Source organism: Ranitomeya variabilis, chromosome 3, assembly GCF_051348905.1.
Source record: "Ranitomeya variabilis isolate aRanVar5 chromosome 3, aRanVar5.hap1, whole genome shotgun sequence".
Classification (NCBI taxonomy): domain Eukaryota; kingdom Metazoa; phylum Chordata; class Amphibia; order Anura; family Dendrobatidae; genus Ranitomeya; species Ranitomeya variabilis.
In genome coordinates this window covers 276,746,063-276,758,923 of record NC_135234.1, presented here as the reverse complement: position 1 = coordinate 276,758,923, position 12,861 = coordinate 276,746,063, and the positions used below count along the sequence as shown (strand labels likewise).

Here is a 12,861-nt window from a genome sequence, read left to right as displayed (position 1 = left end):
CCTGTTTCTGATGGGATGGGGTAGAGTCAGTGCCCACATGCAATTCCCGACACCAATCTTTCGAGTGCCCTGCAGAACCGTTGTCCTCAGCCACGTTTGACGGGACCAAGGGTTCAGGTGTCTGTATCACACTATTATTGACTGCGAACAGTTTGGCGAGCGTGGCATACTTGGTGAGGTGAACCCCTTCCTCCCCACAATTGAGGACACGTACGGGCACCCTCCCCTGGCGGACGTCGACCACCCCCCGGGCTGTCAGGATAGTAGGCCTATTGTCTGAATATACGGGTTCTACCAAGGCCTGGTAGTCCTTACCCCTGAGGCCTATGGCTGCCCGACACCATATTAACATCTCACTCCTGGGGCTATCGCGATGGGGTTTGAATCACCCACAGTGACACGAACAATCTCACCACCAGTCAGCTCTACCTGCTGTCTCTGCATCAGAGCTCTGATTTCTTTTTGCAGGGCGCGTTGTTCACTGTGGCCAGCGGTTTCTGCTACCTGTTGCAACAAAACAATAACTTCTGCAAGACAATTTTCTATAACATTAGTACCAATAGTCATCATGGGATTACATTCTCGGCAATCAATATCAACAATCACAATCCCTTGGGCTTTCAATTTCACCCGCCCCACCTTGATGGTGACCTCTTTATACCCCACTTGTGGCAACAGCTGACCATTACTGGCTATTATGGTGAAATCGTCATCGGGGCCACGAGTAATATCGGTGTCCTCCCAATACCGTTTATAAAGCACGTAAGGCATAGTCGTCACCTGAGAACCGGTGTCCAGCAAAGCATTCATGGGGATACCGTCAACCACCACAGGAAGAACTGGTCGCCCTCCAATGTATTTGGCTCTCCAATGCTGCGGGCCTGACCGTCCTACTCCTGGGGGTTGGCCCTTTGCCCCAGGGGTTGCTCGTTTAAAGGACAGTACCTTGCAAGATGGCCCACCTGATGACAGCGGCGGCAGATGGGTCTTCCGTCCCGATGGAAGCGATCGTCGTCCCGGCCTCTGGTTGGCGGAGTTCTCCTCTGTCGCATCCAAGGGACATCCTCCGGTCTGGAGGCCAGCAGCATCTTCTCCTTGGGGGCCTCCTGTAGGGACTGCACCGTCCGGGCCAGGGCAGCAACGCTCTTGGTCAGCTCCTGCATCTGGAGGCGGAGTCCTGCAGGGGAGTCGTCCTCTAGGCTCTGGGCATCGGCCTCGGCGGCGACGGGGGCATCCGACGCCACCTCCTGGTGGTACGTGAGAGCGGGATGCCTGGGAGGCGCTGCACGGCTGGGCTGTCGCTCCTCCAATGCCTGGATAGCTTTATCCTTGAATTGCGCAAAAGTCAAGTCTGGATTTTGCATGGCCAGGAAGTGCAATTGGCCCCGTTGGTGACTGCACAGGAGCCCCTCAATGAACCGCTCCTTCAGGAGTTTATCCTCATCCTGCATGCTGTCGGGGTCACTCTGCTTAATGTCCCGCAGCGCCTCCTGGAGATTAAGGGCATAGTCCCGTAAGCTATCCTGCGGTGTCTGTTTGCATCCATAGAAAGTCAGTTTAATTTCTGTAGAAGTGCGGGTATCGAAGGTGGCTTTAAGCTTTGCAAAAACCTGCTGTGCAGTTCCCTTATCCGCGGCGGGCCAGGACTTCACTTCTCTCAGAGCCGCCCCGAAGAGTTGGCCGATTATCATATGAACCTTCTGAGGCTCCATCAGGGGATAGAACTCGAGCAGACTGCAGATTCCTTCTTTAAAATCAGTTAATGTGTGCGACTCCCCGGAGTATCGTGGGAGCCAGGCCGCTCTGGGCAGGTACGGCATAGAGAAGGGCATTATGGCCTTTGTGGTAGCGGCAGTGTCCAACTGGCTGATGGGGGCAGCGGGCTCCGCGGCCAACGGTGGTGGTATTAGGGCCGCGGCTACGTCCGCTACGGGGACCGGAGATGCCTCTGTGTTCACGGCTGCGACCGCCGCCTCCGCTTCCCCTGACTCAGACATGGCTGTCCCTTCCTCCCACTAACCTGCTGGAGGTCGGAGTTCCTCTTCCGGGGTTGGCACTTTACCGCGCTTTCTCGTTCCGCGCTTCTTTTTGACCGGTTCCGCCCACGAAGCTAAGGCTCCTCCCTCCGTGCGCGGCGATGGCGAATTGTGGCGGGAACTCTTGGCGCAATAACAATGCACAGTCTTTGCAATAAGTCACAGTCCAAGCACAATAAATCACAGTTCCAAGGCACACATGACCTGATTCTTCAGGCTTAAGTAGATCCTGTTCGTGATGCCAAATTATAGCGCCCCCACTGCCGCAGGGCCGAGGGGTACCCGGTGTCGGGCCTCTGAGTCTCTGTTCTGGGGTTGTCATGATGGCTAGACCCGGTCCGTGACCCTGCTGAGGGGCGTACAATGAAGGTGGAGGATGTGATGATGTTGTGGTGGTGCGGTGCAGGTCGCAGTAAATAACGAGGACACCAGGTTGCAGTCTCTTTACCTCTTTACTGAAGGCTTCGAGATAGTCAATCCGGAGCACTGTTAACAGGGCTGTCTGAGACCGGCCGGTCCAAAGGCACATTAGGAGTTCCCTTGACAGGTGAGAATCAGCTTCTACCTGCTAGCGCCTATGTTTTGTAGTCCTTCCCTGCTGAGCACCCCGGGATAGTCCTCACAACTGATTCTGTCTGCCTCTGATGTTCGTTCTCTCTCCGTCCCCGAGGTGATATGGCTAGGACGCACCCGTATGACGGGGTAGGCCTGGAGTTCTTCCGCGACTCTAGAGTCGCCCCTCTCCCACAGCTGCCTCCGTTGTCTGCTTAGGTCTTTAAGTGAGACAGCCAACCTATAATTGGCTGTCCTGCCGTGGTTTGAAGTAATGCTTAAAGTCTCTTACTTTCTCGGCGTTCCGGCCACCGACTGTTTGCGCCTCAGAAGGATGTTGCTTCGATCTTACAGCACGACTCCTTCTGGTCCTATTGCCTCTTTGCTGTATTCCCGTTGCTCACTTGTTGCGTTGTTCTCTTAGGAGTCTGCCAGGATCCCATCCCTGACAGGTCCTCTCTCTAGCTCTTCCCAGTTACTTCTCCCTCCGTCTTCCTGTCCAACCCCCAGTTTTACCAGAGTGTGAGGAGTGGCCTACTAGATAGAACCACCCCCCCTGGTGGCCGGAGTGTGAAGTGTAGTGTGTGATACCTGGTCAGGTGAACTCCCCTAGTGCAATCAGATGCAACATCACTCCCCTTAGCGGCAGAGCGACGTTACTGCAACGACCGGGACTCTGGGGCGCTGCAGACGTCCCATGATGGTTTATGCTGGGGAGGGTGGATGTCTGATTAGGGTTTATGCTGGGGAGGAGGGGAGGGTGGATGTCCGATGAGAGTTTATGGTGGGGAGGAGGGGAAGGTGGACATCTGATGAAGGTTTATGCTGGGGAGGGTGGACGTCCGATGAGGGTTTACGTTGGGGGGAGTGGACGTCCGATGAGGGTTTATGTTGGAGGAGTGGACGTCCGATGAGGGTTTATGCTGGGGAGGAGTAGAGGGTGGACGTCCGATGAGGGTTTATGCTGGGGAGGGTGGACTTCCCATGAGGGTTTATGCTGGGGAGGGTGGACGTCCCATGAGGGTTTATGCTGGGGAGGGTGGACGTGCCATGAGGGTTTATGCTGGGGAGGGTGGATGTCCCATGAGGGTTTATGCTGGGAAGGGTGGACGTCCCATGAGGGTTTATGCTGGGGAGGGTGGATGTCTGATGAGGGTTTATGCTGGGGAGGGTGGATATCCGATGAGGGTTTATGCTGGGAAGGGTGGACATCTGATGAGGGTTTATGCTTGGAAGGGTGGACGTCCCATGAGAGTTTATGCTGGGGAGGGTGGACATCCCATGAGGGTTTATGCTGGGGAGGGTGGATGTCCCATGAGGGTTTATGCTGGGGAGGGTGGATGTCCCATGAGGGTTTATGCTGGGGAGTAGCAGAGGGTGGATGTCCGATGAGGGTTTATGCTGGGAAGGAGGGGAGGGTGGACATCTGATGAGGGTTCATGCTGGGGAGGGTGGATGTCCAATGAGGGTTCACATTGGGGGAGTGAACGTCCGATGAGGGTTTATGTTGGAGGAGTGGACGTCCGATGAGGGTTTATGCTGGGGAGGAGGGGAGGGTGGACGTCCGATGAGGGTTTATGCTAGGGAGGGTTGACGTCCCATGAGGGTTTATGCTGGGGAGGGTGGACATCCCATGAGGGTTTATGCTGGGGAGGGTGGATGTCCCATGAGGGTTTATGCTGGGGAGGATGGACGTCCCATGAGGGTTTATGCTGGGGAGGATGGACGTCCCATGGGGGTTTATGTTGGGGAGGGTGGACATCCCATGAGGGTTTATGCTGGAGAGGGTGGATGTCCCATGAGGGTTTATGCTGGGGAGGGTGGATGTCCCATGATGGTTTATGCTGGGGAGGGTGGGTGTCTGTTGAGGGTTTATGCTGGGGAGTAGCAGAGGGTGGATGTCCGATGAGGGTTTATGCTGGGGAGGAGGGGAGGGTGGACATCTGATGAGGGTTCATGCTGGGGAGGGTGGACGTCCAATGAGGGTTCTTGTTGGGGGAGTGGATGTCCGATGAGGGTTTATGTTGGAGGAGTGGATGTCCGATGAGGGTTTATGCTGGGGGGAAGTGGATGTCTGATGAGGGTTTATGCTTACGTCCAATGAGGGTTTATGCTGGGAAGGAGGGGAGGGTGGACATCTGATGAGGGTTTATGCTGGGGAGAAGGATGAATGTCCGATGAGGGTTTATGTTGGGTGGGAGGGTTAACGTCCGATGAGGGTTTATGCTGTCAGTGGCGTCCGATGGAGGGCTATGCTTGGGGGGAGGGGCGTCTGATGGGATTGATGCTGTGGGGGGCTTAAACTGGTGGCTGCCGATGGGGATTTATGCCTGGAGGTCATCTGGTGGACTTTGTTGGGTGTATCCTGTGGGGTCCACTGATTAGTGTGAGATGGAGGTTTAGGATTCGGGGAGTGGGACGGTCCCAACGGACGGTCCTTGCCACCATTCCCCCTACCCTCTCACCCCCTCCCCCAGAGGACGCTGACTTTCTAGTGCTTCCTGCCCTCTGCCTATCAGGATAAGAGTACTTTACTTTTGCAACAGAGCACTAAACTCCTGCTTCCCAAGAGATGTACAGTCCAATTTTGGTTGTATTGGAAATGTTCAGGCCAAAAATCAACCAACAGGACAACTCTCCGACTTGCCAGGAAAAGAGACCTTGCTGCAGGCCAGCCCCCTCCTGGCAGCAATGAACCCATCAACACTGGTCTACTAGGCCTGGTTCTAGCAGACTCTCTTTGGCATGATGGGGTATTTTCACCTTGGATGTTTCTCAGGGTTGCCTGCCATCTCCTTCACTATTCAAGGTAGGTATCATGATCTCTGGTCCAGGACACCGAAACCTCCGACACTGGAAGCAGGCCTGGGGGGTTGAGCCACAGACGCTACCAACAGTTCTGCCCACATGCAACAACAGCATATTACAGTTTTACAATACATAAGAAATATCCCCAAAAAGCGAACCAGAGTATAATCCAAAATATTTTTAATTAATATTAATCACATAGTAGTACTGTAACGATGCAATAAGAAAGGCTGCCAAGCTACACAAAAGGAACTCGCTGATTATATAATTACAGATTATTATAATTATATGTAAACAATCTTTGTGCAAAAAAGGCAAATTATTGTAAAAATCCTTCCAAAGATCGTAAGTGTATTGAAGCCCAATGAATATCAAGTCCCTCAATGGGGTGTCATGTAGTAAGTGTTGTACACCTGAAACAAATCTAAGATAGAAGCCACATGCTAATGAAACCTTTACATGGCTCTTCTCATTGCTTTGATAAGAGGCATGTAAGGCGGTTGGATTCTCACTGGCTTTTACTGTAAGTTCCCTTCTGTGTTTACTGGTTTTCTAATAAAAAACATAAGGGTATGTGTCCACGTGCAGGAAACCCTGCGTGTTTGATGCTGCGCAGAGCCGCAGCGTCAAACACGCAGTGTCCAGATGTTACAGCATAGTGGAGGGGATTTTATCAAATCCCATCTCCACTATGCGTGGTAACACGCACCCGGCGGCCCTGCGATTCCGGACATGCTGCTCGTCTTTTAAGATTGCAGCATGTCCGTGTACCTTGCGGCGACGCTGCGCCGCCGCAAGGTATAACACAGGGCCCTATGTGTGGGGTGTGATGATGCTGGATGTGTGCAAAGAACACATCCGGCATCATCGCGTCACATAAGGGGGCGGGGCTTAGGGCGGAGCGGGTTTGCCGCTCCGTCCAAACCGCCGGCCATCCTGAAGGTGGAAACATACCCTTAGTCATGTAAGGGTTTCATTAGCATGTGGTTTCTGTCTTAGATTTTAAGTTGTACAGTACTTACTATATGATACCCCATTGATGGATTTGATATTCATTGGGCTTCAATACACTTGTGATCTTTGGAAGGATTTTTACAATAATTTGCATTTTTTGCACAAAGATTGTTCACATATGTTTGCACTTTATGCATTATCTGTAATTATATAACCAGTGAGTTCCTTTTTGTGTAGCTTGGCAGCCTCTTATTGCATCGTTACAGTCCTACTATGTGATTATTTATTACTAATAAAATAAATATTTTGGATTATACTCTGGTTTGCTTTTTGGTGATGTTCGTTATGGATGCGTTTTCAGCCCAAGCTTAGTGTTTGTGGGAAATTTTTGTGTGTAATACATAAGAAATGCAAAAAAATGCACTTTTATAAAACTTAAGTTTCTATATTTAGTGTTAAAATCTTATTTATCCAATATTTCTATAAGTAAAAGTCTGAGATTTCCGTGGGAAATGGTAATTTGTTCCTCTTAGGCTGGGCTCACACTACATCGTAAGGCTGGGGTCACACATGCGTGTTTTACGGACGTAAGAGCGCAGAAACTACGTCCGTAAAACACGCATTACATACGGCACAATGATTCTCAATGGGTCTAGTCCTATCAGGCGTATATTACGGATCCGTAATATACGGCATTGTACGGGCGTAGAAAATCGCAGCATGCTGCGTTTGTCAGCGTATCGCGCAAAAAATACGCCAATGAAAGTCTATGGGAGAGCGTATAATACGGAATGCTTACGGACCATGCGTGTGCCTTGCGAGAAATACGCAACTTACTGGCAGATGTCCTGAAACGTCCAAAGGCCTCAATCAGGCAGGTGAGACATGCTAATTAGCTGAAAAAGCCAGACAGTGAACCCGGAAGTCTGCTGCACGCCTCCACGGAGTGATATTCAGCATGGCCAACATTGTGAACGCGGACATGCTTATCATTTTGGTACAAGAGAGGCCTGTCATCTGGGACCAAAGAGACCCAAATTATGCCAACAGGGCACTAAAAGAGGCAGCATGGAGGAGCGTTTGTGTGGCCCTCTTCCCACATTATGACCAGCAGCCACGTGCGGCACAGCGACAGATAAGTAAGTACACCCATGTTTGAAATGTAATTTTATTGGGAATCATCAGGCGCTTACTACTTTGATTTTCTCATCAAGAATGGCAGAAATCTTCATGAAGGAAATAGAAAGCCCACTAGTAGATACATGGTGTTGTACATGATAACCGGTTTTCATTAATAATTACAATCGGTGGCCCTTTTACTACACAGTGTTTCCCATTATTTGTCCTTTCTGTGATGGAGGTTATTGGACTCTGGCCTTGTGGCCTTGCTTGCTTTTTTTTTTAATTTTATATTAAATGTGCTCCCCAAATGCCTATTTGGATGCTCCACTTAAATGTGTCTAGTCAGTTACACCTTTTGTGAGCTCTCTGCTTAATGGGCTAATGAATGTGTGTATTTTTTGTGGTTTCAGTGGGTGATGTTACAACAAGGTGGCGGAGTATCCGCGATCAGTACAGGAGGGAGAGGCAGCAGCGGGAGAGAAGTGGAGCCGGGGCACCTCCCAAAAAAAAGAAATACATCTATTTTGACCGGCTCAACTTTCTGAATCCCAGCATGGACCTCAGGCCGTAAGTAACCACCTCAATTAATTTTTTTAATATCTTTTTTAGTGTAATTTTTTTGGGGCAAAATTTTGTACCTAAAACATTGTTCTTTTTCAGAACTCAGTCTAACCTCACTGACAGGGAGACAGGGTCTGACTCGGAACTGGTCATTGACCCAGTTGGTGAAGGTGAAGAGGTGGCTGGTCCATCTGCTGCTCCCTCTGGCTCCATCCCTCCTGGATCCCTCTCATCTGGTCAGGCAGCTCCATCTGCATCCATACCACACCAAGAGGACCCACAGTTTGCCTCTTCCGCCGCAGCATCATCAGCAGCACCACCACCTAGCCAGGATGACCCTGGAAATAGCAGCAGCCCGACTGTTGCCCTGGATCCATCCCCACAGGCTGCAGTAAGACCACAGCGTGCACGCCGCAGAAGACAGCTGATCCAAAGCCGCCAAAACGTGGATGCTGGGGTCATGAGCTATTTGGCACGTGTCCGAGACGATGATGGGGAGGAGGGTTTTACCAGGAGCCTTGCCCAGTACTTAAGGTCCATAGAGCGGGAGTTAAGGCTTCGTGTGAGAGGCTGTTTTCAGATCCTTGTGGACGCATGCACCCCCCCAAATAACCCATACAATCTCATGCTGATGATTGAACAGTGGCAGATGTCACCTGAAAATGTTCTGCGGCCTCAGAGATTACAAGGCCTGGCAGCTCCACAAGGATCTGAAGCACCCCCTCCACGTCAGCCAACACCTCAGCCCCAACCCACAACAAACACACAATGGCCACCTCAGCAACATATGGCGGGATATCATCAAACATCCCAATATGGCCACTTGTCCACACCCAGTGCTGGAGGCTGGTCCCAACCTGGGTATGGACAATATGGTCATTTTGGTTTGGGTTATGATTCCCGGCCATATGGTCATCCCCAGCAGGGGTATCTCCAAAATCCACGCCCCACTCTTCCAAGTTCCCAGCATCATAGCTGGGCTAATGTCCCTCAGGCCACTACAACATCTGCACAGGGTGCTGGACAATTGGGCCTACAAGTGCCACCTGATGCAGACACTGAGCAAGCTACTTCTCCTGCACCAACCTACCAGGACTTGTAATTTTTTTGTTTTTTGTTTTTTTGTTTTTTTATGTTTCTTTAAACTTTTTTTTAAATTTTTTGTTAATATGATTTTTAGACACAACTTTCATTTGTATTGTCCCTACAGAGCATTGTTTATTGTGGATGTAGTACCAAGTTTTGGATGACAACAAAAATAGGCCTTTCTTAGGCTAAAAAAAAGGTTAGGACAAAATAATAACCTAGACATTTCAAAAAGTTATACAGTAAAACGTTTGATTATTACCAATCACCGTCTGGATGCGCTGTATTCATTCTTCAATCACACACACATGATATGCTGATAACCATATGTGAAAAAATAAATTACAACACACAGAGTTTTAAACTTGGTTAACACATACTTTATAGAGCTAATTAATTACACATGCAAAAAGGAATAGTCTTGCCAGGGAGTAGCACCTTCAGGAGTCAAAAAATAATTTGTAAAGATATCACGAACTTTAAGACCAGAAAGTGGACGACGCGGAGGAGGGACATATGGGGTAGGCCTACTAACATTGTTCATGAGGTTATCTTCAAAATTTGGCGAGGAACAATCATGTATTCTTGTGAAATTATGTAGAATTACACAGGCTTTTATCACTTCGTTGATTGAAGCCTCACTCAGCTGGATGGCAGACTGAAGAACACGCCATTTGGCAACAAGAATCCCAAAGGCGCACTCAACCAGTCTCCGTGCCCTGGCAAGTCTCAAATTAAACACCCTCCGCCGGTGGTCAAGGTTGCGCCTGGGGTAAGGCCTCATGACGTGCCTCGACAGTTGGAAGGCCTCATCTCCAACCAAAACAAAAGGCACTGCTTCCGCATTTGAGCCTGGGAGTTGTTGTGGTGGTGGGAGGTTCAACTGGTTGTCACGTAGCCGCCGACCCATTATGGACGAATTGAAGACCCTAGAGTCTCCAGTTCGCCCATAGGCCCCAATGTCTACAATTATAAACCTGTAGTTACTGTCAGCAACTGCTAACAGAACTACAGAGAAAAACTGCTTGTAATTGTAGAATTGGGAACCAGAGTTCGGCGGCTTACGCACCCTGATATGTTTCCCATCCACAGCTCCAATGCAATTAGGGAAGTCACAATTATTTCTGAAACCTGTGGCGATTTGAATCCAATCGTCCTGTTTTGGCTCAGGCAACACAGCTTCATGTAGTTTCTGCCAGATTTGGGAACAGGTTGTCCTAACAATGCCTGAAATGGTCGACCGCCCAATCAGAAACTCCAGGTGTAGACCCGCATAGGACAAGCCTGTGGCCAGGAAGCTGCAATACAACAAAAAGGGGAAAAAAAAAACATGAGGACGACGAAAAAAGGAATAAGCACAAGTGTATATTTCATTTACTATTCAATTATTTACAGTATAAAAAGTTTCAATAGAAAATCTAAATCGACTTGAAGCTTGACAACATTCTTTTATATGTGCTTGTGGCTTCATGTCCAAGTGAAGTTAATGAAACCTAGTAGGACACCACACATTTTGAACCCCCAAAAATACCAAAAACCGTATTTGCAAATGTGGAATACCTACCGTAAGGTTAGGAGCAGACGCTCCTCAGCAGAGATGGCTTTTCTCATCCAGGTGTCCTGAAAGGTGAGGCCAGGACGTAAGATCTCCAACAACATGTCAAAAGTCCGGATGGACATACGAGTATACTGGTAAAACTTGTCTGGATGTGCCCTCAAAGCTGAATATAGTCTCGGGAAATGGCCTTTACTCTGGCGTTGGGACAATATAGGATGTACCCACAATCTTTGTCTCCTCCTTCGCGGATCCACATTGACCTGATATGGCTGGCCAAAGCGACGAGACAACACCCAGTGAAGCAACACCCGCTGAGTTGTGCTTAAATACACAGGGTCAGACATGTTTGTAATCTCAAAGCAACACAGCCAAAATATGCTAGAGAACATATAGGGCAGATGGGAGGGCTACACCTGGTGTAGAGGGCTTAAATAGTGTGGTTAATGATGGTTTAAATGATTTGCAGGCCTGAAAACCGTTAAATGTCCATTTTGTCATGGTGCGTGATAAATACGCCATACGGATCACATACGGATTACACACGCACAAGCACATGCGCAAAATACGCGACCACACCTAAGCAACGCAGTAACTACGGAAGTCGATTACGGAGACATTTTGGCGTATTGAACGCGTAGTACGGACGTATAATACGTGGCGTATTGTCTTACGCCATGTGTGACCCCAGCCTCATACGGATGAGTGTTCAGCGATAAAAAATCGCATAGCACTCGGCCCAATGTTAATCTATGGGGCAGCTCCCATCATCCATTTTCTTTTCTCATCCGTATTACACTTGCAAGTGAAATCGCAGCATGCTGCGATTGTCTGCCTATCTCAGCTAAGAAACGCCAATGCAAGTCTATGGGTGCGGGAAAAAAATCACACAGCACACGGACCATCAGTGTGACTTGCGAGAAATTCTCAGGCATTGGGCAGGTGACAGGAAAGGCTCAGCCATTATTTGCTCATTTTGCAAGTGTGTGAGAATCTCACCATACAGATGACATACGGATGACACACGGATGCTTTTTTGAGAAAAAAACGCATCCTGGCATTGCACACGGATGAGATACGGATCACCATACGGAGAACATTTGTGCGATTCTCAGCAGACAAAATTGGACAGATTTTTTTATACATTGTGTGTGACCCCGGCCTTAGGGCTCATACCCATATGTGAGAAAAAAATGGTCCGATTTCTGGACCAAAAAAAACATGAGGTAAAACATGCGATTGTCATGCGAGTGTCAATGCGAATTTTTTATCGCAGTATCCGTATTACATCCGTGTGCAATTCGATTTTAACATGAGCTTTTACATACAGCAGTTCTCTGACATTTACACATCGTTTTACAACTAAATATTGTTCAAAACACACATCTACTATATAATTGTCTAAGGGTCACTTCCGTCTGTCTGTCTGTCCTTCTGTCTGTCACGGATATTCATTGGTCGCGGCCTCTGTCTGTCATGGAATCCAAGTCGCTGATTGGTCGTGGCAAAACGCCCACGACCAATCAGCGACGTGCACAGTCCGGAAGAAAATGGCCGCTCCTTACTCCCCGCACTCACTGCCCGGCGCCCGCATACTCCCCTCCGGTCGCCGCTCACACAGGGTGAATGCCGGCGGTAACTGACCACGTTATGCCACGGGTAATGCACTCTGTAACCGCTGCTATTAACCCTGTGTGTCCCCAATTTTTTACTATTGATGCTGCCTATGCGGCATCAATAGTAAAAAGAAATGTAATGTTAAAAATAATAAAAAAGCAAAAAACCTGCTATACTCACCCTCCGTAGTGTGACACACACTCAGGACGAGCGGTGGATGCCGCGTCCGCATAGCACAGCACCGGCACCAAGTGTAGCCTGCTATTTATAGCTGTACCAGCCACAAGCAGAGGGATTAATCTCCTATTAGAACGTCAATCTGTGAAATACTCTGAGAGGTACGTTGATGAAGGTCTAATCTGAGACCGAAACGTCAATATTGTATGTACTCTCTTTCAATTAAATCTCACTTTCATTTGACCACGTGTGTGCCAAGTTTATCCACAACATAAGTACGGTTTGGGCACCTACTTGTGCACCACAATTTATAGTAGTGCCTACGGCTATCTTCCACGTAAAATGCAGAGTCATGAAAATAAAAAGTTTTTTTTTTCCTCAAAAATGATTTTT

At 48.9% G+C, this 12,861-nt stretch overlaps 1 protein-coding gene across 1 annotated transcript; it reads left to right on the top strand.

Moving 5' to 3' along the window:
• The first annotated feature begins 7,763 nt into the window (after window positions 1–7,763).
• LOC143815840 (uncharacterized) lies at window positions 7,764–10,420 on the top strand. Its single transcript, XM_077295499.1, has 2 exons — window positions 7,764–8,039; window positions 8,133–10,420. Exons 1-2 carry the CDS (start codon window positions 7,858–7,860, stop codon window positions 9,133–9,135), a joined length of 1,185 nt encoding a protein of 394 aa, XP_077151614.1. The 5' UTR covers window positions 7,764–7,857; the 3' UTR covers window positions 9,136–10,420.
• Window positions 10,421–12,861: the final 2,441 nt, after the last annotated feature.

Bases quoted from the DNA above. Each gene is read 5' to 3' on its own strand.
- LOC143815840 (XM_077295499.1), top strand. From the start codon at position 7,858: ATGTGTGTATTTTTTGTGGTTTCAGTGGGTGATGTTACAACAAGGTGG. The intron at 8,040-8,132 runs GTAAGTAACCAC...GTTCTTTTTCAG, and splicing joins CCCAGCATGGACCTCAGGCC to AACTCAGTCTAACCTCACTG.